Here is a 28,000-nt window from a genome sequence, read left to right on the forward strand (position 1 = left end):
ATTTTATAAAAAAATTAATAGAAAATTGAGACTTAAATCTCTATTTACATAAGGTGTAGCTCTATTGAATTAGCCAATTTTCAAAGTATTAATATTAACATGTAGTGAATAATGTTACCCTTCGAATCGAATATTTTTAGTTACGTCTTTTACATTTATAAGTTATTGAATAAATCATTTGCTTTAAACTAACTCTAATATGTAAAATAAAATCAATGAACTATCTCTAAAATTAGAGATGAATCTAGTCTATTTCAATTACAATAATATTTCTCAATGATATAATGCATTTATCTTAATTCAACCTGTTATAAACATTATTAGTAAAATTGAATATTATTGCTTTATGTATGTATGTATTTTCATTATATATTATTTAATCTTGAATATTGATTTTTTGAGAAACTTTTAAATTGTTTTTAATGATTTTTGACTAATTGTATTCTGTATTTAACATTTAACTTTAAAATTATTTAGAAAATGAACATTATGCGAAAATTGCGTGGTAGCAGTGCTGTTTCTTCTGTAAATAGTGATAATAATACAAACTCAGAAGATGATTCTAGTCAACATGCAGCTCTTGGATTGATGCATTTAAAAAAACTTTTTACAGAATATATCCATACATCACATATGCTTACTGAGAAAGAACGTAGTGTGAAACTTTACACAATGATACCTTTATTTTGCAAAGTAAAATTAAAAAACAAACTTTTTGTTTACTATAATATTCAATTTAATTTAAAAACTTATATCTATTTGATTAGGTTTTTGGCAGAAGTCCATGTACAGAAATCATTGAAAAATTTTGTGATATTAATACTTGGTGTTCAGAAATGTCTGCTCTTATGGTTTCTGAAATACGATTACGTGCTTCAAATCAATCAACAGACACTGCCAGTAAAGCTATTGCAAGTTTTTTAGAAATTGAAAATTGCGAAGAATCTAGCAATGGCTGGATGTTATTATCAACATTAAATTTATTAGCAGCAGCCAATCAGCCTTCTCTTATTAAAGTATATTTATAAATATTTGTATTTATATTACATATAAATAAGATTTAATAAACTCAATTTGTTTGGTATTATTTTAGATTATGGTTTCAGCTTCTTTGCCATCAACATTAGTTAAGTGCTTATATTTATTTTTTGATTTGCCACCATTAGAAAATGAAGATATTAAGACAGCACAAAGTGAATTTACTCCTAAAGAACGTCGAATTTTGTTACAAAAAATATTTGTTCAAATATTAGTTAGATTGTGTAGTAGTTCAATGCCAGCTGAAGAATTAGTTACAAAAGATGATTTATCATTATTATTTTCTGCAATCACTAGTTCTTGTCCACCATTTAATGCAGTTTGGAGAAAATCATCAGCTGAAGTTCTGATTACTATTTCTCAATATGGACTAACTCCAAAAGTTATACAATATATACATAGTTAGTATAAAGTTCAGATAAAAATAAAATTATGAAATAAATAAATAAAATAAAAATAAAACTTTCATTATTGTTATTGCAGATAAAAGATGCATTGAAATGTGTATAGAAAATCTTAGAAATAGTGCTGACTTAACTCCATTAGAAATTGTTGATATGTTTGTAACTATATCTTATTTTCTGAAAGATTCATCAGAAGTGTCTCATGTTTTACTAGATGATTTCAATAATGCATTTGGATACAAGTTTTTATCAGATTTCTTATTAAGGTACAAACTAGACAGTAACATTTGTTTGTAATAAAGTGAGTTGTTTAATTTGATGCCTGCATTTAAATAGCTTTAAATACTAATTTAAATGAGAAAGTTATTAAGTACTGTTAATTTTCATGTTTTTAAATTGGAGGATAACATTAAAAATATATTAGTATATAATTTCCTTACTTTTCATTTTATTTTTAGTAATCTGAGTATTTTCCCTAAGTTTTAAATACATTTTAATTTTTTACTAAAAACTACCGTAACTTTTTTAAAAACGAACATATCAATATAATTTTTTTTTATATAGATGCTTGATGTTTTTACTTATCATTTGGTATATTTTTTGTAAATCTGACCCTTTATCTGCCCACAGGGGGGTATTTAATATGACAACTTTTTCACAAAAAATTAACTTTTTCAACTTGACTTTTGAAAATGTTCCGGAAGGTCTGACACTTTTATATATATCTTAAATTAATGCTAATGTAATATACTTTAATTTGAAAAAAAAAAATTTGTCCTCTGGACTTGTCTTCGTGGTGAAAATGGCTACCGAATGCTATTTTTGTATGAAATTTCTCGATATTATTTTTTACCTTTTTATCTTTATTATGCTATAACTTTTTGAAAAATATATGGATCAATACAATTTTTTTATGAGAAATAATATTTTTTAATAATCTCTTTTTCATTCGACATACTTTATCTTAATCAGGATATTAATAAGAAACTAGCAGATCATGTAGCTTTTGGAATAATACACCAATTTTTTAAAATTAAACACTATCTAAAGATTTGCATCGAAGCATTTTTTTTTTATAGTGATTTTAATCACTGTCAGATATCATTATACTTGTTCCAACTATGCCATGTCACCACTGTGCTGGGTTTTTTTTGTTGCATATTTTGAAGTTTGATACTATTTTGTGTTTTTAGCTCTGTTTTATCATAGAAATAGAGTAAAATGTATGGGGTATCAATAAAAACCTATTTTTTCATAAATAAAAAATTCTAGGAGTAAAGCACACTATTAACTAATATTTCATGATTTAAGAGAAAAAATCTTGATATTTTCTATTCCTTTTGTCTTAAAGGTTGCTGATTTCAAATTTAATATGAGTTTTTAAATTCATCTTAATTTAGGAGCATAAATAGGGCAACATTTTTTATGAACTATTTAGAAATATATGTTTTTAAGGTCACTACATTTTTTCCATCGTATGCTTGAATAGCCTGAGTAAAAATGTCCTAAATAATAAATATGTAGATAGTGAAAAGAGGATAAATATGATGGTTGCAGACGCTAATTGTTAAATTACAAATATTGAATAAATTAAAACAGTAATTAATTATTCATAAATCAAGAAATGTATAAAACTAAAAAATACCAAAAGTAAAAATTTTAGCATAATTATTATTTTAAGAAAAATTAAATGGCTAGTGTCATATAGAATCATTCTGTATTTATGTATATAATCATTATTTAAGTAACAAAAATTCAAATTATGTCAGAATTTTTAAATTAAAATGTAAAATTACAATTTACTTTATTGAAATCAACAAATTTATTGATAGTTTTATAAGTTAATATATTTTTTATAATTTTTGTGGTTTCATTAGCTTAGAAAATGATGAAAGCAGTGATGCACTTGAAGCTATAAGAAATTTAGTTTTGATCATTGCATCTCTATCAATGAGTGGTTTTACTGAATTAAAACCAGAAGAAAATAATACTGATCTCACGAGTCAAAATTCAGGATTTATAATTCCACAACCAAAAGGTCCAGGTAAATGTTGAAAATTATTATTTTAATTTTTAATTATTACTAAACAAATACAGATTTTTTTTAACTAATCATACAGTTTTATGATTATATTTAAATAATTATTGCTATTTCACTGGGATCTAAGTATAAAACTCATAAAAAATGTATATAAATTTAAAATTAAATTGTTTGTACTGTTAACTTATAGTAAAACTTTGTTTATATTCTTTGTTAAAATGACTTGAAAAGTAAAAAATAACCGTTTTCTATTTAAATTAAATATTTTATTATTTATGAAGTTTTAATTTCAGAGTTTTTTCATTTTATTATTAGGACAAAGTGTTCGTAACATCAGTGCATTTAATGTTCTTCAATCAACATTTATTTGTTCAGATTCTAGTGCACTTTGTTGTACTATTCTTGATGCAATATCAAATGTGTACCATTCAGATGAAGCAAACTATTTTATACTAGGATCACAGAATACTTTTTCACAGTTTATTGAACATATACACTTAAAAAATCAACAGATACAAGAAAAATGTTTCAAATTGCTGGAGTTCATTGTTTTTCATTTAAATTTTGTACCAGTAAAAGAACTTGTTTCAATGGCCCAATTTTTAAAAAAATCCAATGAAATTGAATGCATCAAAATTTGTTTGCAAACTTTATTAAATGTTCTTAAATATAACAATTCATTTAAAGACGTTTTCAGAGATATTGGTATAATAGAAGAATTATCCATTAATTTAAGAAATTATACACAAGATTTTGTAGCTGTAAACAAAACCAAAGGTGAGTAATTATTAAACTATAAAATTAACAGATAATGTAATGTAAAAAAATATTCATTTTATATTAACAACATATTTTAATATTTATGAAAGATGAGAAACATGATATTGATTTAAAACGTGTTATAAATCTAACATCTGAGTGTCTTGTAAATCTTATGACATCTTCACCTAAAAACTGTAAAGTTTTCAAAGAATGTGGAGGAGCTCAAATGTTATATATTATACTTGAGTATACATCTACTCGTCAATATGCATTGGGTATTTATTCTTCATTATAGTTTTTTTTGTTATATATTATGATGTTTTTATAGTTAAATACTGCAATAAAATATATTGTTTTTATATACTTAGCTATATTAAGAGAAATGATATTAAGTACTGGTGGAGAGGAAGAGATGTCAACACTTTTGAGTACACTTCATACAACAAATCATTCATGTGTTTCATTAAAATCTAGTATTTTGAAGTTAATTTTAAATTGCATGAAAGAAAGTCACCGAACAAGGACAATGTTTCGCAAGGTAGATGGTTTTGTTTATACTATTAGTGCATTGGTATCGATGGAAGGATGTTTTTTGAATGAAAAACGAATTGATCATGAAGCATTGAAGTTTGTCTACACAATTTTTAATACAATAACTATTGCTATGCGGTTTGAACCAGCTAATGCTAAATATTTTCATCAAGAGGTAATTAAGTCAAGCTTTTAATATATAATACATGTCTTAAATAACCTACTTATATTGAGAAAAACTTTATCTTTTAGATTTGTTTAACAAGTTTATGTGATACATTACGTTTACTTGGATGTTTTTCAAATGAAACTCAATTAGATGATTATATTGATATAATTAATATAACACTTGAAGAAAACATTTTTCATAATATTTTCACATCTAACATCACCAATCCAATGCAAGTTCTTTTGAAAAAATAAATTTTTGTTTTATATTTACTATGTAATTTAAGTATATTTATTTAATGAATGGGAATTACATTATAATTATGAAGTATATAAATATTATTATATATATATTGAATGTTCAGTAAGTAAGGAAACAGGTTTCTATTGTTTTCATTGTTTATAACAATTGACCTGTTTCCTTACTTAACACCTAATGTTTCTCTCAATTTATCAATCATGAAATATTTTTTATGTTCATCCTTGATACCTTCTTAAGAGTCAACTTCCTTTTTTCAAATGGCAACAATTAAACTATGTGAAGTAATAATTGGAAGTGAAGAAGGGTGCTGCTATTTTTACAACTAGACATTTTCTAACTGTACACTTCCTACCCCTTAGTTTTAAACATGTTAATAACTTCTGAAATACTGGTCTAAAATTAATTATGTGTATTGCCATTTAAAAAAATAAAGTTGACTAAGGTATAAGGGATGAACATAAAAAATATTTCATGATTAATAAACTAAAAGAAACATTAAACTAAAAGGAACCAATAAAAATATTATCAATTTTTATTTTTTGATTAATTAAGTGGTTCATGATAAATGAATCACTTTGTACATATATCCAATATACATAAATTCTTTGCTTATTCAGTTGCAATCATATTAATTTTATATGATATCTATAGATAGTCGTTTAATTTTTATATCATTTTTGTCAAAATATTTTTAGTGATGCAGATCAAGTGCCTAAGTGTTTAATATATGCTTGTATAATGATGCGGTTGTTATATGATATTGCACTTGATTTGTATGATAAACCAAACAATACCTCTATTGTATCATTCAAATCACCAGCCCATCGCCGATATAGTGAGGTTAATATTTCCTATTAATATGTCGATAAAAAAATGTTATATTTAATAAAATCTTTCTTCTACTGATTATAAAATTTTTATTACAATTTATTTGAAGGTTGCTACAAAACCTTTGGACTCTCAAAATAATAATAGAAGAACAATTCAACTAAATTTAGTTCCTCCAACACCGGAACCAATTATAGTTCATGCTGGTGTTGTTATAGCTATGTTACAACTGTTGCCATCTATTTACAATCCAAAAATACCTAAGGTAATTTCTTATTTAAGACATAAATAATAATAAAAATTAATTCAAAAATTAATTCAATTTCTTTATCAATACATTTTAGCTTCGATGCGAAGCTGAGAAGGTATTAATTTTACCATGATGTGTGTTTTTTTTTTTTTTTGTGTGTCTTTTTTCTCAGCTCTCACTGGACCGATTTTAATGAACAATATGTCAAAAGATCACAAATCGTATCTAGTTGAATACATTAACCTTACAAATTAAAAAAAAAACTCTCTTTCCCCGTAAATGGGTTATATCTCCAAAAAAAATAACAATTTTTATAATCGGTAAATTTTGTCATTTGTTTCATAAAAATAGCATAACTTTTTCAAATATTAACAAATCAATATAATTTTTTTTTATATCGACATTTTAGATATTTTCCTTTCATTTGATATAAATTTTTTGAAAATCTGACCCTTTACTTGCCCACAGGGAGGGATTCAAAATAGCAACTTCTGCACAAAAATTTAACTTCTTCAACTTAAGTTTTGAACATGTTCCGGAAATACTCCGAGCTTCAAATATATGTTAAAATAAAGCTTATGTTATGTGATGATTTTAATCACTGTCAGATTAAATCTATACAGGACCTAACTATGCCATGTCCCCACTATGCTGGTTTTTTTTTATTATTATTTTTTATCTCAGATTTGAATTAATTATTTATTTAATTATTTTATTGAAATTATGTGCTATACTTGGATATTCTTCAACAAAATAATTTTTTTAATAAAAATTTTGATTGTTTTCTGAGTTTGTATCAGGCAGGTCTGTATTATAGTGGATAGGAGTAGAACATTTCATGACTAGTAATTTATATAAGTTCAACATCAAATTTTTTTTCAACTTTTTATTTTTACTTATTGCATTTTGATTATGAGCCATGAGTTCAAAAGTACATCTACTACACAATAACTTAATTAAGTTCAACATTTCTCTATATTTTTTTATGTTATTATTATTTATTATATCAATATAAAATATTATGAGTATATATAAAATACTCAAATACTAAAGTAGTTTAAAAATATTATAAAATACTTTAAGTCCAACAAATTATAATAACTGCTGTTTTTATAATTTAAAAACTCTTAACATTGTTAAATTTGATAAAAAACAACATAAAATACAACACATAAAAATAGTTTGCACAAAATGGCCATTTAAACATTCAGCTTCAAAAAACTTATCAAAACAAAAGAAAAGGTTTTAATAAACATTCTATGACCCAAATTTTGTTAAGTTCATCATCATCTATTCAAGGCTACGCCTGTCTTTGAAGCCACTCCTCTCTATTTGACACCAAAATATTTCAGTGAAACAAAAGACTCGCAGTTCATGAGTACTAGAATATTTTCAAAATATTGTTTCCTTGGCTGTCCTCTTGGTTTCTTCACAGTTATTTTTCCTTTGAAGATGTTGATTATAAAGTCATTGTGTCTGATTAACTTTATTTTTCTTGATTCATTTTGTTAAGCTAATTAATATTGTGATTAAATATCAAAGTAATTTGAATAATATAAACACTTACGAAAAATATTGTAATTGATTCCTAAAAATTACTACCACTATATCATTAAAAAAAATTTACTATTATTTAGATGTCATTAACATTACAAGTATACATTGGAGAAATAATTCGTTCTCTAGTGCGTGGAGAAAAAAACCAACAGCTTCTTTGTGATGTAGGATTTCCTACTACTGTACTAAAAGTTGGTCGAATAGCTCTACTAGAAGAGACACATCCACTTCACACAGTATTTCAGTATATGTTTGAGCGGTTAGCCATTCAGTTATTAGAACCAAAGGATTTAAGAGAGTTTTTGAGACTTGGAGAACCTCTCTGCAGCGTACCTTTGGATTTATTAGACTGTTGGATAAGCCATGGAAGTAAAAAACCTGGTGGTACAGTACCCCTTAGCCGAGTTAAAACACTTGTTTCTATGACTACTCCAAGAGATCCCTGTATGTTCACTTTACCACCATTTTTTGAAATGGATTATTCCTCTGAAGGCTTTGGCTGCTTATTTTTACCTAGTATTGCTCCGCAATCACCAATTAGTGGACCATCAGTTGTTAATGTTGCTACTCTAGTCAGTACTGATATGAATGTAATTGGTGGGATTGGAACTGGTTTGTATTTTTTAGCACAAAATAATAAAATTTGAATACAACATATGTATACATTTCTTTTATTGTAGGTGATCGTATGTTTCCACCTCAAAGTGGATTAAGTTATTCTACATGGTTATGTGTAGAAAAATTTTCAGAACCAAGAACAGATCCACATCCCGTTCGTCTTTTAACATTAATACGTAATGTTCAAAATACTAGGGATCATTTAGTGTGTTTAGCTATTGTCTTATCAGCACGAGATAGAGCTCTCACCATTTCTACTCAAGAGACTCCAGTATCAATAAGTAAGTAAAATATTAATGTTAAAATAAGTTAAATTTATCAATTATTTTTTTTACAGCTAACTCTGATTGGGAGCCTGAAGTCATAGGTGATTCGTGTGCTAGAATATGGTATCCTGATCTTGTACAAGAAGGTCAATGGCACCATATTGCTATTGTTTTAAACCGAGCAGTATTGAAAAATTCATCGTTTTCCTTATACATGGATGGTCAACATGTTCATACACAAAAGGTATTTTTTTTTTCATTATTAAAATTAACTAAATTCAATGGTATGATATGATTTATGCATAATATATTGATCAATATATTATATTAAAAATTGTTGTGAAGAAATTCATAACTTGATATTTTTTTACAATAATCTATTACTGAATTTTTTTTCTAGCTTCATTACATATCACAAAATCCTGGTGGAGGAGCTGCAAACTTAACTACTGCATCATCTGTTTATGGTTATATTGGTACACCACCAATTTGGCGAAAGTATTCTAAACTATCTTGGAAACAAGGACCATGTTATTTATTAGAAGAAGTTTTAAACCCTCATGCTGTTAAAATATTATATCAATTAGGTCCTCATTATTTTGGTAGCTTACAAGCACCAGATATAAAAGGTGGTCAAAAGATTAATTAATTTTTGTTAATTAATAAATATAATATACTTATTTTTACTACTTTTAAATTTCATTCAAAAATATTATTTTAAAAATTAAAATTATTTTTAGTAAAAAACCGCTTTTTGACTGTGTTATCATCATTAGTGCTTAACACATACCAGCCTATATAAACAATTTAATGTTTTTTACTAATATAATTTTTGTGGTTTTTATATTTATGTATTTTAAATAATATTTACTTATAACATAATTTTATTTTATTTTTTTTCATTTTGTTTCTTGAAGATTTAGAACATGTTGGACCTTTAGTATCCGAAGAAAAGTTAATTTTTGGATTAAATGCAAGAGCAGTATCACAGCTAACATTGGCAAAAATACGAAAAATTTATAGTCGAGTAGATAGTAAATCAATAGCTAAACAAGTAAGTCACAGCAAAACATTTTTGGAATTAGTTATTTGCATCAAATTTTTTAAATATTAATAGCTTGGAATGTCAACTCATGAAAATGCTACACCTATACGTATAATGCATAATACTTCAGGTCATTTAGTTGGATCTGCTAGAAGTTTAGGAGGTGTAATTTTAGGCTATTTAGGAGTTCGTACATTTTACCCTTGTCCAGTTTTGAAATTAGTTGATAACATTGGAGGCTGCTCAGTGTTGTTAGGTAAAATCTACATCTACAATTTTTTTATCTGTCTATATGCTTACATAAATATTTTTTTGCTAGGTCTTATTGCAATGGCTAAAGATATGGAAAGTCTTTATGCTGCAGTAAAAGCTTTGAGTGGTGTACTTCAACTGAATATAACAGCTAAAAAGGAAATGGAACGCAAACATGGATATCAACTTTTAGCATTATGTTTGCGCAGACATAAACATATTTTAAATGCTCATATATTACATATAATTTTGGATTTAGTTATAACAACTAGGAGTGTGGAAGCTCCTAGTATCCCAGATGCAGCTATGTTCAACGACTTAATTTGTGAATTAAATGTAGATATCTATGTGTTATTTAAAATTGAATAGTGATAACATAACAAAATTTTGGTTTCTATGAATTTGAGCCTATAGTTTGAAATTTTTATTATTTTTTTGTGTAGTATTTAAAGAAACTTTTTATGATTTTTAAGGTATTTAGAAGAATGAAAACTAATATTTTGGTTTTTAAGTAATTCAAATTTTTTTGTTAAAAAATAAAATGAAGCCCTTTTGCTCAGATATCATATTTTAAATTTAGTGGTTTGTGTTGCTTGTTAGAAATTTCTATAAAGTATTGGTGTTTACTAATATTCTCTAGATATTCTAAGAATATGTAAAAAATGACAAAATACATTGAATTTATAGTATGTAAAAACCCATTATAGTTATTTTATTGTTTAATTATTAGGGTTTGTTACCGTAATTTTAAGCTGTTAGGTTATGAATCCTAACACAAGAATTAAATTTCTATAAATTATAGATAACGAGAAAAAAAATTAAATTATATTTACTTTTTATAGCTTTGGCAAGAAGTGCCATCTGGTCTATTACGATCACTCCTTGAACAATTATATGAGCTAGTATCTGACTCAAATGAAAAAAGAAATAATTTAGTTATATTGAGAAATATGGAAATGGTTCGTAAAATGGTGAATTTTTTACCAATTGTTTTCAGTTCTTCTCCAACTTCAACTACAGAAGTTCACTTTTCATTTCTTGGAGCATTATTGGCAAAACATCCTGTAACTGAAGATCTCTTATGGTAAGTTTATTGCCTATACAGTTAGATAATTATTGAAATTTCCATACAAAAAATATAAAATTATTTATAATAAAATCCATTATTATTGAATTATTGAAAATTGTTTTTTGTATAGAATCCTAATTTATATTCATAATACTATATTTTGATCGTAAAGCAAAAAAAAAAAAATTTATATTTTTAAATTTAACTTTCTTTTTTATATACCCTTTCTCACTTAATTATTTTAATATTATGATTGTAAATACTTTAATTATTATTTTAACATAATATAGCTTATGTATTCATAACCATATTTAGTATTCTTTTGAGGTATCTCAAATACTGAAAAATTTAAAAAAAATATTACATTTATGGTTTGATATTATTTATATGTTTTAAGTTTTGGTCAATACATTGTTTCAACAATCAATACTGGTCTGAACTCTGAAACTTCTCTTGAAGTAAATACTTTAATAGAACAACTAAAGATATCAGAGAATAGTATTGAATTAACAAATGAAGAAAAAACTATTTCTCTTATTTTATTAAGAAACAGATGTTTACAACTAATGCATTGTTTGTTATATACCAATAAAAACGCTATATGTTCTGGGTATGTACAATATTTAATTGAATATTTAATATTTAATTCAAATAATACAAATATACTAAGCAATTTTTTCTATTACAGATTTTGTGATGATTTTGTTAGAATATTAGGATTTGATTGGATTCTATTATTTATGCAACCCACTATTCATAGTTCATCAGTAATTTGGGCCTATAAAATACTTGCTACTTTGTGTTCAGTTCCAACTTTATTGGTAAAGTTTAGAGAAGCAACTAGTAATGGAGGCTGGTTATTAAATACTGAAATTCTTCAAAGTAATCGTTCAAACTTAATGCTAAGTATGTGATTTTAATTATGATGACTATTCTTATAGTTAATTTATCAAATAATTAAATATTTCAGACTATCAGCTTTCTCCTAGTATCCAAAAAAGTAATAAAGATATATTTAATAAAGCTGAAACTTTAAACATTCCTGGATTTCAACATTTATCTTGGTTTTTACTTCATCATACTGTATTACCTGAATTATATTATTTTCTCATGGCTTTGATGTTAGGGCAGCCAGTTAGGATGTTACCTAATGATAAAAATGTAATTGGTTTTCACTTTTAAAAAGTGTTAATTATTAATAATTATATATTAAATTTAATCAATAATATATGTTCCCACAGCTCAATTTAGATGGTATTTGGAATTTTATGTTTGGCTTACCATTAAGCCAATCATTGTCAGCAGTCAGTGATAAAATTACACTATGTCCAGAAGCAGTTTCAGCTATTTTGTTTACTGTAAGGTTGATTTTAAATCAAGATAATAGAGAGTAAGATTTATTTTTATTTATAACTCGCTATCAATAAAACTTTGCTAAGTGTAATGATTTTTTAGAGTCAAATATGAAGACTGGTTAGAAGAACATCCAGTAATTATAATTCAATTTCTTTTTTATCTTTATCACAATCTTCCTGATTGGATGCCAGCATTTATGACTTCTGATATTTTACACCCATTAAGTGCTACTCTTTTTCCCTTTTCAAATTCAAATTTAAGTGAACCGACCTCACCAAATGATGATTGTTTCCTCAAAACACCTGAAGGATCACCATCACCAACAATAGTAAAGGAGCAACAGTCATTAACCTTGCACCCATCAAGAAAATTTGTTATAGATTTTTTAAGAGTTATAATAGTTGACTCATTATTGTTACCAATCAATAGTAAATCATTACCACCATTGGATTTAGTTCTTGATGTTAGTAGAATTTATATTTTCAAAGAGAAATATATAAAATATGATATTCTTATTATGTAATGATATTATATATAATATATATATTTTTTTTTTGGAATTTAGGCTTCACCTGAAGGTGCAACATCATCTCAAGTGTCTAAATATCAAACTGAAGTTTTATCAACTCTAATGGATCATCTATTAGCAGCTGATATAATGATTGGAGAACAAGCAGCAGTTTCTTCTATTCCTGGTGGTAGTACACAAAATATTCCTCAAAATGTATGCTATTTAACTTGTCGCATAGTAGATAAACTTTGGCAAGGTGTTTTGATAAAAGACCCTCATGAAGTTTTTGATTTTATTATGAAACTGATTGTGCAAGCAAAACGAAGACCTTGTTCTGTCTCAATGGAAGGATTTTATCACTGTTTAAATAGAACAACATTGTTTTTGCTGTCAAGAAATACAGATTCAATTGCTTCTCAGATGCCTGTTTTGGAAGCTTTACACAAATTAACTACAAACAGGCAAGGAAAAACTGAATCCATTATTTTTAAATATATATTAATTGTTTAATAATTTTAGAACATTGGTATTTGGATCTGGAAATCATGAATTGGATTTCATTGGATGTCTTATTTATTGCTTATTACAGTTGACTTCTGATATGAAGATAATGTAATATTCTTGTAAATTAATTTTAATACTTTTAATTAAATTTAAATATTTATTAAATAGATTGGATACTAATGCAAAAACTACATGGCATATAAATCCTAGTCAAACTGTAGAAGTTGAAGAACAAACTACTAAACAAGGACAAAATTTGATGGCAGTAGCAGCAAAACGAGTTTGGGAAGAGTTATATATTTCAAAAAAACCAGCCATTGAAGAGGTTAGTAATAATAATTAAAATATTTTTATAAATCATATAAGCAGTTAATGAGTTATTTTTTTTAAATGAATTTGTATTATTTTTAGTAGTAAAATATTTATAATAAATATGATAATATGATAGGTATTCAAAATTCCTCTACCAAAGGGGCTTAACAATAAAGCTCCCGACTTACATTCTGTTCGTGAACTGATCTATGAAACAGCTCAAAAACATTGGTTAACATATATTGATATGGAAAAAAGATCTTTATACAAAATGCCTTGGGAGTTACAAACTCAAATACAATCGGTATCATACATTTCTTTTAAAAATTTAATTAATATATTTTATATATAATAATTAACCTAAATATCAAACTATCTATTTTATAGAAAATTCAAAAAGTTACTGGTGGCCTAACAAGATTAGCATCTAGAAGTAAAGTCCTTAGACGAGATGAAAGTCGTTGGCAAAGTGGAAGTCTTTCTAGTATTTCAATACCTTTGTCAAGGATTACAAAAAATGAATGGTTTACATGGTTCAATCAAAGTTTAAATGCTATTTGTGAACTTGTATCTATGCAAATATCACGACAAGCTCAACATCATTCTTTTACTACACGTTATATTTTGGATCAATGGTATTTGGTTGAGCAGGAATTAACAAGAGAAAGGGGTCTTTGGGGACCATTAACTCCTTGCAAGTATGTAGCATATTTTAGAATAACTTTAAATTGACAAAAATTTGCATATAATTTAAAAAATATTATAAAAATCATTGTAATATATTAGATTAGACAAGTGGATATTAGACATGACAGAAGGTCCATGTAGAATGCGTAAAAAAATGGTAAAAAATCATCTGTTTTATTCTCACTATCCTTATCGACCAGAACTTGAATCAGGAGACAATGTAATAAATTAACCTAAGATATTATAATTATAAAATGTTAACATAATATTAAAATATTTTAGAAAGGATTAAAGTACCGTGTTGCTACAAGTTATGATAGTAAAGAGTTTTGCCAAAAATTCAAAGCACCAATATTGCTTGATATGGAAAATTTAGCACCTCAGTCAAATGAAAATGAACAACGTACAACAATCGATCAGAATATGTTTGATGTTGATAAGAATTTGGAAGACAATGGTAAACTAAATATTCTAAATGTATTATTTGAAAATTTTAATTTTAATAAATAAAGATCTCTTTTTTGCGTGCCTAGAAATTTTTACTTTTAGTATAATAACTAACTTTGGTGTACTGTAATTAAATATTTATATAGGGTAACAGATCTTACTAATAACTCTTATAACTTTTAGTACAATTAAAATTTTACTGTAATTTTTATTGTTAACAATTTTTACATTTTTGGACTATATTAAAAACATATTTTTAATGTAGTTCAAAAATGCAAAAATTCTTTAAAAAAAAAAATTACACAAAATGTTCATTGGATCAAAAGTTTTTGAATTTATCATATCTTTGTGATTCAACCTGTGTATATTTATATTATATAGATTTATCTTTTATGGGATTGAAACGAGTTGTTAGAAGATCTACTTCTGAACCAGATGAAAGTATAGATGATAATGACATAGAAAGTGGGAGTGAAGATCAATTACCTCCAGATGACAACCATACAATAATTCGTCTTTTAGAGCCTAATGAAAAAGTATGTTTCTGAAAATAAATTAAATTAAGTACAGAATAAAAATGACCATGATATTTAATATCCCTTTTGAACTCATTTAATCTAATTTTTATTTTTCAATAAAACAATTTAAATATATATATATATATGTTTGTCAATTAAATATTATTGGTCTTTGTTTAAAAGAGGTTACCTTAAGTAAAATAAATAAATTAATTAAGTAAATTAAAAAAACTTTAAGTAAATATAAAGTAGTTATAAATAAATCAGGATTATTTAAGTTATTAATTTTTAATTATATAGATAAGTCATATGTTCAGATGTGCTAGAATTCAAGGTCTAGACACTTATGAAGGGATGCTTTTATTTGGAAAAGAGCATGTTTACATTATTGATGGGTTCACACTTTTAAAAACTAGGGAAATACGAGATATTGATACTCTTTTACCAAATTCATACGAACCATTATTACCAAGTCCTGGTAATGGTAGCCCAACCCGTATACGAATAAAAAAACAAAGTTCAAAGTTTTCTTATGATGATATAAGGTAAGTATATACTTATTTTTAATAATTTAATATATAAATTGAAATAACATGCACTTTTTAAAGTATATATTTTTCATATGTACTAATTAAAAATAAAAATTAATTTAAACCAACTCATTCATATTTTTTTAGTTCAATAGGTGATTATTTCAATAAATATACAGTGTGATTTATTAAGGATACTCCTCTCCAATTTTTTTTGTAAAAATATACAGATTTTATAGTCAATAGTAAATAATAAGTTTACTTTTAGAAAAAATTCTAAGGGTATATTATAAGCATAACTAAATAGGAATCTATAATTAATGTCACATATATCTAAAAATTATATTAATTTATTAATTAATAAATAAATTAGTAATATTACATATAGTTATTGACCAGTCAATATTTTATTCAATCCATTTCCTCTATTTAATAGTAAAAAAATAATTACGGGTTCCATTTAACTCTCAAAATCTACCCTTATGAATAATTTTTTAAAATAAATTTGGTATTTACAATGGTTTATAAAATTAATTTTAATTTTAATTTATACATTTTTATGAAAAATGGTGGGTGGGATTTTTAATAAATCATAAAGTGTTTTTTTACTTTGAACCTAATATTTGTCTAATTACCATTGAAACATTTTCTATTTAAACAAATATTTATCATAATTTATAGAGAAGTGCACAAAAGACGATATCTTTTGCAACCCATTGCTTTAGAATTATTTTCTGCAGATGGTCGTAATCATTTATTAGCTCTTCCAAGAAAATTAAGAAATAAAGTATTTAATAGGTAAGATAAAATAGTTTATAATAAAACATTAAAAAAATTGTTTTTTTTTTTTAACTTAAGATAATTTTATACATGTTTTATTTTTTATTTTATTTATTTATTAGATTTATGATGTACTCTACATCAATAGCAGATAATGCTCACCAATCAGTTGCTGGCCAAAAAAGAACTGCTAATATTGAGCAGAGCACAAATATTCTGTCTAATTTGATGGGAGAAACAACAGTAACACAAAGATGGGTGGTAAGATTTAACGAATAATTTAAAGTATATACAAATAAAACCTATATTATTTAACTATAAAAAAAATAATTGCTAATATTTTTGTAGAGTAAAAATATTTGGTAATAACTTTATTTGTATCTCCCTTCCTGTAGAGTGCTCAAAACCTCACTAAGGGGTATTATGCTTATTTTAGGAACTGCTTACATTAAAAAATACAAGATTTAAGCAATTATATAATTAGTTATAAAATTCCATCAAAATAATAATACTTTCAGTTATATTTATTTTGATGTTATAATTAAAAAAATTAAATGAATACAATTATAAACAAATTGTATAAAAATATGGATCCACTGATCAATTATATTCTTTCAGAGAGGTGAAATATCCAATTTCCAATACTTAATGCATTTAAATACATTAGCTGGTCGTAGTTACAATGATCTTATGCAATATCCAGTATTTCCTTGGATTCTCATTGACTATGAATCAGATGTTCTTGACTTTTCAAATCCAGCAATTTTTAGAGATTTTTCAAAACCAATGGGTGCACAGTGTCCTCAAAGACTAGAACAATTTCTTAAAAGGTAAAAAAAATGTTGAAATATGTAGAAAAATTAAGTATTTGTTTTTTTACTATAATTTATAAATAAGGATGATTGTTTTTCATTAGTAGAAGCAGTAACTACAAACTATATATTCATATATATGTTCATATATTTATGCATTATCACATTTTATTTTAGAATTTAAAACACTTGATGTTATTTTCTTGTATTATAGTTTATTGTTGAAATTAACAATTTAAGTACAAGACATTCTATTTAGTTATTTTTAATTGTTTATTACTATGATACATGTTTAGTTATTAATTTTAATAAATATTTCCTTAGATATCGTGAATGGGATGATCCTCAAGGTGAAACACCACCATATCATTACGGTACTCATTATTCATCAGCTATGATTGTGTGTTCATACTTAGTTCGTATGGAACCATTTACTCAACATTTTTTAAGACTACAAGTGTGTAATATGAATCCCTTTAATGTATTTTCTTTAACTAAAAGTTTCTAATTCTAATAAAGTTTATGAAAATTAATTCTCAGCAAATTTTTACAGTTAAAAGTCTTATATATTTAAAAATATTATATTTAAGTAAAATAATTATTTTTATTTTAGGGGGGACATTTTGATCTAGCTGATCGTATGTTCAATAGTGTTCGTGAAGCTTGGTTATCTGCTTCAAAAACAAATATGGCTGACGTTAAAGAACTAGTACCAGAGTTCTTTTATCTTCCTGAATTTTTTGTGAATTCGAATAACTTTGATTTAGGTGAATATATTATATTTTGTCATACATATTGCTTTTTGAAATTATAAATTATTAATTAATTAATAATTATCAGGATGTAAGCAAAACGGAGTGCAACTAAATGATGTAGTGTTACCTCCGTGGGCAAAAGATGATCCTCATGAGTTTATTAGAGTACATAGAGCTGCTCTTGAATCTGAGTATGTATCACAACATCTTCATGAATGGATTGATTTAATATTTGGATATAAGCAAACTGGTCAACCAGCTGTGCAAGCTTGTAATCTTTTTCATCACTTGTTTTATGAAGGAAATGTTGATATATATAAGTAAATGATTTATACAACATCAATTTAAAAAATATGTGAATGATAACATAATAATTTTATTTTATTTTAGTATTGATGATCCTCTAAAAAAAAATGCAACTATTGGTTTTATTAATAATTTTGGTCAAATTCCTAAACAACTTTTTAAAAAACCACATCCTAGCAAAAAGCAATCAAATAACAGATCATCAATGCTTGATGCTGCTAATCCAATTTTAAGTACAAGCAGTAGTATACCTATTAGTGATAAAGTATTCTTTTATCACTTAGATAATCTTAAGCCTTCACTTCAACCAATTAAAGGTAATTGTTTACCATAAAGTGTATAGGAATATTTATATTAAATTTATTAATCTATTATTTCAAAATATTTTATCTATAATAATTTATTTTATTTGAAAAAAAAAAAATAGAATTAAAAGGTCCAGTTGGTCAAATTCTTCAAGTAGAGAAAAACATTTTAGCTGTTGAGCAAAATAAAGCTTTAGTACCCACAACATTTAACAAAACAGTGACATGGGGTTTTGCTGATCATAGTTTAAGATTAACTCAATATGAAACAGATAAACCAATCATTATTTGTGAAAGTTCAAGTCAATCTAGTGGAGAAATAGTGACATGTGTATGTCCTACAGCCAAGACTGTTATTACGGCTGGAACTAGTACAGTATGTTTTTTTTTTGTCTTTGATTTGACAACTGAGGATTTAGATAAACCTTTATTTTGATTGAAGGAGTGAAGTTTTTTTTAACAAATTTTTTTGTACTAAATATTGAATCTAAATCTTTTTCTTGTTCCTCGCCTTAAACCCCAACTACTTGGGATCGGCAAATATTGAATCTAAATAGTTTTTTTTAATAAAAAAAAGGTTATCAAAATTATTTGAAAACAATAAATTCCATAAAAAGAAGCCTATTAATGGTTATTACATTAGAATTTTTACTCTAAAATAGTATTTTACTATAAAAAAAATTGACTACTGTAACTAATTAAAATAATTTTCAGGTTTTGACTGTTTGGGAAATAAATTTCAATGAAAAATCATTGAAGATTATAGATAACTTGTATGGACATACTGATGCAGTAACTTGTCTAGCAGCAAGTGATACTTATAACATAGTTGTATCAGGCAGTAGAGATTGTACAGCTATTGTATGGGATTTATCAACAAAAGCATTTGTTAGACAATTGAAAAAGCATAATGCTCCAGTGGCAGCTTTAGCAATTAATAATTCAACTGTTAGTAAACTATGAATAATATTAATTTAAATAAAATGTTTATTCTAATTATTTTTTCATTTATAATACTAATACTTTATTTTAATTAGGGTCAAATTGCATCATGTGCTGGAACTATGCTTCATCTTTATACAATTAATGGTGAAGAATTGGCAAATGTTGATACAAGTGTAGGACATTCAGATAGAATGCAACAAATACTTTGTGTTGCTTTTTCTCAAGCTGTTGATTGGGACCCACAAAATGTTATAATTACTGGATCATCTGATGGTGTAGTTAGAGTAAATTTATTTTTAAATTAAAATTTATAAAGATTGTTTTTTATGTTTTGTGATTTTAAATTATTTTAAATCTAGATGTGGTCGATGGAGTATGTCCAAGTTCCAAAAATTCCTTTAGAAAAACTATCTAATGAATTATCAACAGAAAATGTAGAAGAAAAAATTAAAAATTCGAATGGAAAAGGTATTTTAAAAGTACAGCCTATTAGTATCCAAAGGCTTGTAAAACAAATGAGTGTGTCATCAGAAACAATAAATGAACAAGGATTTGTAGTAAAAAGTGGATCAGATAGTAGTTTATCTGAGTTTGAACCAAAAACACCCACTAAAAAAATAGAAGTAGAAAAAAATATTTTTGTTGATAACCTCAACTCTTCACCACCAGTACCTATGATGAGGAAAAAAAAGTAATAACTATTTTTAATGGGAGAGTTTAACTAAATTTGATTTGACTACATTTTTTTTACTAAATTTTGTTTGTTACCTCTTTTTGTCAATGGGTTAGTATTTTTATTTTACTATACATATTTTATTGTTTTAGAGCATTAAGATCCAATCCATTACTTCGAAAATCTGAATGTAATCCATCAAGTTCAACTGATGAACAATGTACCTTACTAGATGCATTATCTGTCAATGATTCAGTTTTAAGACTAAGTAAAAGTGAAACAAATCTCATTGAATCTTATGTTATTGTTGATCAAGATGATGTAAATCAAAAATCTAATCAAACTGGTCCTTTACATAAGCTAAGAGATGGTGAACTAGATTTTTTTTAAAGTAATATTTTTAAATAATAGTAACTCCTTTTAGGATTTCAATGGCAGCGGCAATTAGTATTTCGTAGTAAGTTAACTATGCACACAGCGTATGATCGCAAAGATAATGCAGAACCAGCTTCCATAACATGTATATCAATATCTAAGTAAGCTATAAATATTTTTTAATATTCATAAAGTGTTGGGTTGGTTATTAAGAGTACTTGAGAAAAACAGTAGTAGCTCTTTTTTGGAATATGATTTTATTTAATAGCTCTTTAGGAATATTACCAAGTAATGAAATCTATTTGGTGAAAAATCTTTTCATTTTGCTATTATTAAAGAATTTAATTTTGTTTAAACATTAAATTAATAATAATTTTTAACTTTGTTATTGATTGCCTGAAAAATATACAAATTTTAAAAATATACTACTACTGTTTTTCCTCTGTATTGTTCATATATGTATTTTTAATTTGAACACCTTATAAGAATGTCAACTTATACCTTATAGGTATAAGGGATGAACATAAAAAAAGTTTTATGATTGAAAAATTGAGTAAAACATTGAATATAAAGAAGTAATGTTATTAAATATTGTAATAAAAATAACAAAATGATAAGGTTAAGTTATTTTTCTCAAAACTATACTGGCGGCCAAAATTATTAGATCACCAAAGAAATTCGAATTAAAATTTCTGTCGATAATTTTTTGCAGGTGAATTATTTTTTCTTTGAATCTACAGCAATCATGTTTGTTAATATTATAATAATATTTAATAAACCAACAAGATATCAAATCTTATTTGAAAAAAATCTAAAAAGTTATTGTGTGATCTAATAATTTTGGCCGGCAGTATATTTTCAAGCTTTTAGTTTAAAAGGACAGTATAAATATCTTCTTCTTATCAGAAGACTGATTTGATACAAGCCAACTTCAATTTAATATACCTGGTTAATAATATATTATAAGATGAACTCATCAATGTATACATGTTATATCAACAAAAATATCATTATATTTTATACATAGTCGCTAATTGTTAATCAAACAATCAGCACGTATGTTTCGGTCTCGCTCTCGTGAAACCTGTGTGTTATTGTTATTAAATTTTATATGTGCGTATAATGCGAACCGCGGACTTATGGACGTTGGTAAGTGTTTTTAATAGATTTTTTTTTAATTAAGTGGGTCACAATAGTGGCATCAAATTACATTGTGTATAATACAACTATATTATACAAATGGATACAGACGGAAATGTCTCAACAGCGCAAGAAAAAAATATAACTGTCAGCTATGATATTTGGACACAAATAAATACTGACATTGAAAATTTTAAAAAAATAATAGCAGAACTTCAAGAAAGTAACGAAAAATTAAAATGTCAATTAAGTCAAATTAAAGGGAATGTGGAAATTAACACAAGTTCACCAAAAAAAATCCTTAAAGTAACAAAAGAAGTGGCGAGAACTTCTACTAAAATCTACAAACCTCCACCTATTACAGCATGTGGGGTCAATGATATTAAAAAATTCATTGATAATCTAGCAATCGAAGAGGCTTCTGGTCATGAGCAACAACTTAAAACCTTAGCCAACGGTGATATAAAGATTTTAACGGGAGACGAACATCAATTTCGCCGTACTGTTAAAATTTTAGAAGAGCAAAAAATTGAATACCATAGGTACCAACTTAAATCTGAAAAAATGTTTAGGGTAGTAATCCGGGGATTACACCCTGAAACTGACATATGTGATATAAAGCGTGATCTTTCAGACCAAGGACACTTGGCCAATCATGTATCAAATATACAAATTAAAAAAAAAGTTGACTCTAAAAATAAAAATAGTGACTGGACATTTATTCGTCTACCATTATTTTTTGTTGATCTAGAGCCTCAAGATAATAATAAAGACATATACCAGTTAAAAAAGCTTAGTCACCAAATTATTAAAGTGGAGCCACCAAAGAAAACAAATGGAGTTCCACAGTGCAAGAACTGCCAATTATTTGGACACACTTTAAATTATTGTCACAAATCTCCTAATTGCGTAAAATGCGGAGAAAAACACAGGTCAATTGATTGCACAAAATCCAAAAAGACCAAATCAAAATGTGCCAATTGTGGAGAAAATCATACCGCAAATTGGAAAGGCTGCGCTGCGTATAAAAAAGCAGTTGAAATTTCTCACCCAAAAAAAACTACAGCAGTTCAAAGACTACAAAGTAAACCAGCGAAATCTGTTACAACCAGCATATCATACGCTGAAATGGCTGGTTCATCAGTCCAAAACTTAAAGATACCCCAAACTTTCGAACAAAAAAATCATGTGAAAAATGAGGAAGTACCCTTTGTGGAAGTTATAAATTCCTTAGCTAGTATTACTCAAACATTAGCAATGCTAACTGAAAGATTAGACAGGTTAGAAAACAACCAACCTAAACCTAAAAACAAGCGTAAAAATAATAAAAAATGACCCGTACCATACGGTTTATTGCATGGAACGCTAATGGGCTAGTACAGCGAAAACTTGAATTAGAAAACCTTCTACATCATGAAAATATAGATATTGCTCTTATCTCTGAAATTCACTTTACATCCTGGACTTTTTTTAAAATAAAAAATTATATTACATATACCACCATTCATCCAACCAACAGAGCACGTGGAGGTACAGCTATAATTATTAAAGAGTCTATTAAGCACTATGAGCTAGATAAGTTCTCGGAAAATCATTTACAAGCAACAAGTGTACGAATAAACGACGGGGCCAATGACCTCACTGTCACAGCCATATACTGTCCACCACAAGGAGGTGCTAATGAAGTTAATCTTTTCGAATTTTTTCAGACTCTAGGCGATAGGTTTATTGTCGGAGGAGACTGGAACGCTAAACATAAACATTGGGGCTCGAGATTAAACTCCCCTAAAGGTAATTCTTTGTTTAAAGTAATAAATAGCTTAAACGCGATAACTTTCTCTACAAGAGAGCCAACTTATTGGCCTTCTGACGTTAACAAAATTCCTGATCTACTAGACTTTTACGTGATGAAAGGTATTTCCTCTAATTATGTAAAAGTTGAAGGACTCAATGAGTTAACATCCGATCATACACCCGTACTACTCACTCAAAGCACAAACGTTATTATGAAACAAAAAAAAGTATTTTTAACGACTAAGAAAACTAACTGGGATTTATTCAGAACGTTACTTGAAAATTCACTTTCGCTTTCCGTTAAACTTCAAACATCCAGTGACATTGACTTGGCAGTTCATAATTTTACCAATAATATAATTAACTCAGTGAAAACTGCAACACCTAAGGCTGCAGTAGAAAGAATACGAGAGATCACCTACCCAATAGAAATCAGAGAGTTGGTACAACAAAAGAGAAAAGCTAGGAGAACGTGGCATAGAACGAGACATCCTACTGACAAAAAAAAGTGGAACCACATCAGTCGGTTACTCCACAACAAAATAAAAGAAATGAAAAACGAAACTTTTAAAACTTACTTGAGCGAACTTTCTGCAACCCAAGATACTGACTACTCTCTGTGGAAAGCTACTAAACGACTAAAAAGGCCTTTAACACACGTGCCACCTATTCGCAAAGAAGACGGCACGTGGGCACGAAGTGAATATGAAAAAGCTGAAGTATATGCATGTTACTTAGAGACTGTATTTAAACCTAATAATATAGTTTCAGAACTTGACGGACTCTATAGTTTACAATTAGATAGAAATCGGGAGAAAATAAAATATTTTTCACCATTAGAAGTGGCGCAAGAAATTGATAACAACATCAATGTAAAAAAAGCACCAGGTTACGATGAAATCAGCCCGAGAATGATAAAAGAATTGCCTAAGAAGGCGATTATTTATCTTACATACATCTTCAATGCAATTTTACGAACTGAATACGTTCCAAAACTATGGAAAAAAGCTCAGGTCATAATGTTACTAAAACCAGGTAAACCACCAGATCAGGTAACATCTTACCGGCCAATATCACTCTTACCTTGTTTATCTAAGCTTTTTGAAAAAGTTCTTCTTAAAAGGATAAAACCTTTGATTGAAGAAAAGCAACTTTTACCTGACCACCAATTTGGTTTCCGCAATAAGCACTCTACAATTGATCAAGTTCACCGAGTTACCAATGTTATTAACCAGGCTCTTGAAGAGAAAAAGTACTGTTGTGCAGTTTTCTTAGACGTTGCGCAGGCGTTTGATAAAGTTTGGCATGAAGGACTATTTATAAAATTAAGAGAACAACTACCACACACTTGGTGCGCGTTATTAGAATCTTACTTGACTGAACGAGAGTTTCGGGTAATGCATGAGCAAGCTGTTACAGATTGGAAAACTATAACAGCAGGAGTACCACAAGGTAGTGTTTTAGGACCTATTTTGTATTTACTTTATACTGCTGACATTCCATCAACCAATGATACGACAACTGCCATGTTCGCTGATGATACGGCTGTATTAGCAACCAGTTATAGTCAACAGTCTGCAACTGGTAAATTACAAAACTCGATCAATAATATCTTCTTATGGACAAGACGTTGGAAAATTAAAATCAATAGTGACAAATCAGTACATGTCAATTATACACTTCGTAATACCAATAATATTCCTATCAAAATGAATCATCAAATTATCCCACAAAAAGATTCGGCTAAATACCTAGGAATGCACTTAGACTCACGTCTTAATTGGAAACACCATGTACGCCAGAAAAGTTTGCAAATAAAACTAAAAATGAAAAAGTTATACTGGTTGATCGGGAAACATTCCGAACTTTCATTAAATAACAAACGTCTACTTTACGTAGCTATCATAAAACCAATTTGGACTTACGGTATACAACTGTGGGGTTGTACTAGTAAGTCTAATATTGATGTTATTCAACGATGCCAAAATGTTGCACTCCGTACCATCGTTTCAGCTTATCGGTACGATAGAAATGACATTATACACCGTGATTTGATTTTGCCTACAGTAGCAGAAGAAATTAAGAGATTTGCTCGCAAACATGAGGTGAGATTAACGAACCACATTAACACAGCAGCCATCCAACTTTTGGACAACTCCGAAGACATCAGACGTCTTAAACGTCATAAACCATATGACTTAATTTAAAATATTTAGTTTTAACTTAGGTTAAGGAGCCACCTCGCTGGAGGTGTCACTCTACACATGTTTATTCTTTAGTAATTGTTATAAAACTATGTTTCATATACAATTATTGTAAAATATATTTATAAAGATAATTTTATCGTTTAAATAATAAAGCCATTTGGTAGTTTGTATAAAAAAAAAAATATTTTATACATTCTTTTAATAATAAAAATAATTGTTATTATTATAAACCAGCCTTTTTTATTATTAAAGAAGTAGCACAATAAAAATAAAAAAAAAATTATTACAGATTACAATTAAATTAATTTGAATAATAATTATTATATTTTACAAAATGTATTCATTAAAATAGGGATCATCGAACTTTATATATTGGTGATGCAAGAGGAAGAGTATTTACATGGAATGTAGCAGAACAACCTGGAAAAGGGGTTGCTGATCATTGGCTTAAAGATGAAGGTTCAGAACAATGTAATTTATGTGAAGTTCGATTTTCATTATATGAAAGACGTCACCATTGTAGAAATTGTGGCCAGTTATTTTGTTCAAAGTAATAAGTCAAATATATATGTACTTTAAGGATAATTTGGTGGTGCTCTGAAAAAATGTAGTAAAATGATGTGTTATTAATTTAACCCTAGTAATTGAGTTATTATTTTAAATTAGGATTATGATGCTATTGTTCATAATTTACTTTGTAGTTGCATAAAAAAAACAAACATTTTTTCATAATCAAACTTCATACATTTTTCTAGAGCACCATAACAATCTTTTAAATTTGATAAAAGATATTTTAATAATAATTTTAAAATAGTTATTATCATTAATATATATATACATGTATTTTTCAAGATGTAGCAAGTATGAATCAGAAATATCTAGGTTACGAATTTTGAAGCCTGTTAGAGTATGCAAACCATGCCATACTTCGCTACAATCTTCTAAATATAATTAGTTCCTAGTTAATAAATTATAATAATTTTAATTAGATTTGTTGATAACTTCCTAATGTTCTTGTAAAATCAGTATTGAGATATATATAAGAATACAATGATGGGTATTTTTATTATATTTAAATAGTTACTAGAACACTTTTAATTTAATATAATTGTGAGCTTTAGAAATTAAATAGTTTCAAGTCATAATTATTGATTAATACAGAACATAATTAATCAAATATCTTACTACAAAAAATATTAATATTTTTATTACCTAACAATTTTCTAGTCTGTGCAGAAGCTTTATTTTTAATGAAATGGTTTTAAAAAACAATAACTTGTCAGTAAGTGATAATTTTATTCCATATTGACAATAAAATTTTTGTTTTTAATATAAATATTTTATAATATTCTATAAATAATGATATTTTAGTATTTTAAATTAGAGGCATCATGAACATATGTCTTTTCCTCCTCCGAATTTTCAGTAATATTAATGTATAAATCTGAAAAAAATTAGGTATAAACCTTCTTTCAAAATTATTTCTTACTACAGTAATGTTAAATGGGCATACATGAGGAGTTGTACAACATGCTACAGTTAAATATTTTACAGATTTCGTCACTTCATTTTCTTGAACAATTATTTTGTGTAAAAATACTTGTAAACTTCTTAGTAGTGTTGTGGACTAATGCAAGTAAAATGATAATAAATATTTAACTGCCCCAAGTTAATCTATTGGATGGTATTGGTTTATTTGAAAAGCACTAGTGTTATTCTATTTCATTTGTCATTACCATAATAAATAAGTTATTTATTAATTAATAGTAAGAAAAAACTGCATTATAATTTATATTTATATCATTGTTTAAATTTTGAACTTTACTTTCAGTATTATATCATTTGTTGATTTTTTCAGTATTTTTGTATTGTGATTTATACATTTATTTATTATAATTTTTTTTTATTCTAATCATATGATTTGTCAAAAAAACCAATAACATTTAATAATA

At 26.6% G+C, this 28,000-nt stretch overlaps 1 protein-coding gene across 2 annotated transcripts; it reads left to right on the forward strand.

The window, feature by feature from the left end:
• Window positions 1–28,000, forward strand: LOC126896456 (WD repeat and FYVE domain-containing protein 3). Of its 2 annotated transcripts, none has more exons than XM_050669246.1 (49): window positions 1–352; window positions 478–693; window positions 768–1,016; window positions 1,094–1,439; window positions 1,522–1,708; window positions 3,320–3,486; window positions 3,799–4,260; window positions 4,353–4,520; window positions 4,614–4,951; window positions 5,029–5,177; window positions 5,902–6,046; window positions 6,144–6,299; window positions 7,922–8,453; window positions 8,522–8,740; window positions 8,797–8,969; window positions 9,126–9,354; window positions 9,643–9,779; window positions 9,843–10,026; window positions 10,090–10,358; window positions 10,865–11,106; window positions 11,489–11,701; window positions 11,780–11,997; window positions 12,062–12,252; window positions 12,333–12,481; window positions 12,547–12,910; window positions 13,013–13,419; window positions 13,478–13,570; window positions 13,631–13,787; window positions 13,911–14,078; window positions 14,162–14,472; window positions 14,561–14,681; window positions 14,744–14,918; window positions 15,290–15,444; window positions 15,727–15,971; window positions 16,638–16,754; window positions 16,859–16,997; window positions 17,355–17,566; window positions 17,873–18,005; window positions 18,162–18,315; window positions 18,389–18,623; window positions 18,694–18,926; window positions 19,037–19,290; window positions 19,629–19,862; window positions 19,952–20,143; window positions 20,219–20,550; window positions 20,685–20,902; window positions 20,957–21,068; window positions 26,401–26,598; window positions 26,901–28,000. In XM_050669246.1, the coding sequence occupies exons 1-49, from the start codon at window positions 347–349 to the stop codon at window positions 27,001–27,003; spliced, it is 10,407 nt and encodes a 3,468-aa protein (XP_050525203.1). In that variant the 5' UTR covers window positions 1–346; the 3' UTR covers window positions 27,004–28,000. The 2 variants fall into 2 exon arrangements, with proteins under 2 accessions (XP_050525203.1, XP_050525205.1); XM_050669248.1 differs by having other exon boundaries at window positions 1–348.

The sequence above is a fragment of the Daktulosphaira vitifoliae genome, unplaced genomic scaffold, assembly GCF_025091365.1.
Source record: "Daktulosphaira vitifoliae isolate Bord-2020 unplaced genomic scaffold, ASM2509136v1 Scaffold_1, whole genome shotgun sequence".
NCBI lineage: Eukaryota > Metazoa > Arthropoda > Insecta > Hemiptera > Phylloxeridae > Daktulosphaira > Daktulosphaira vitifoliae.

Coding starts and splice junctions, on each gene's coding strand:
- LOC126896456 (XM_050669246.1), top strand. Junction 3,487..3,798: donor TCCACAACCAAAAGGTCCAG/GTAAATGTTGAA, acceptor TTTTATTATTAG/GACAAAGTGTTCGTAACATC. Junction 5,178..5,901: donor TCTAACATCACCAATCCAAT/GCAAGTTCTTTT, acceptor AAATATTTTTAG/TGATGCAGATCAAGTGCCTA.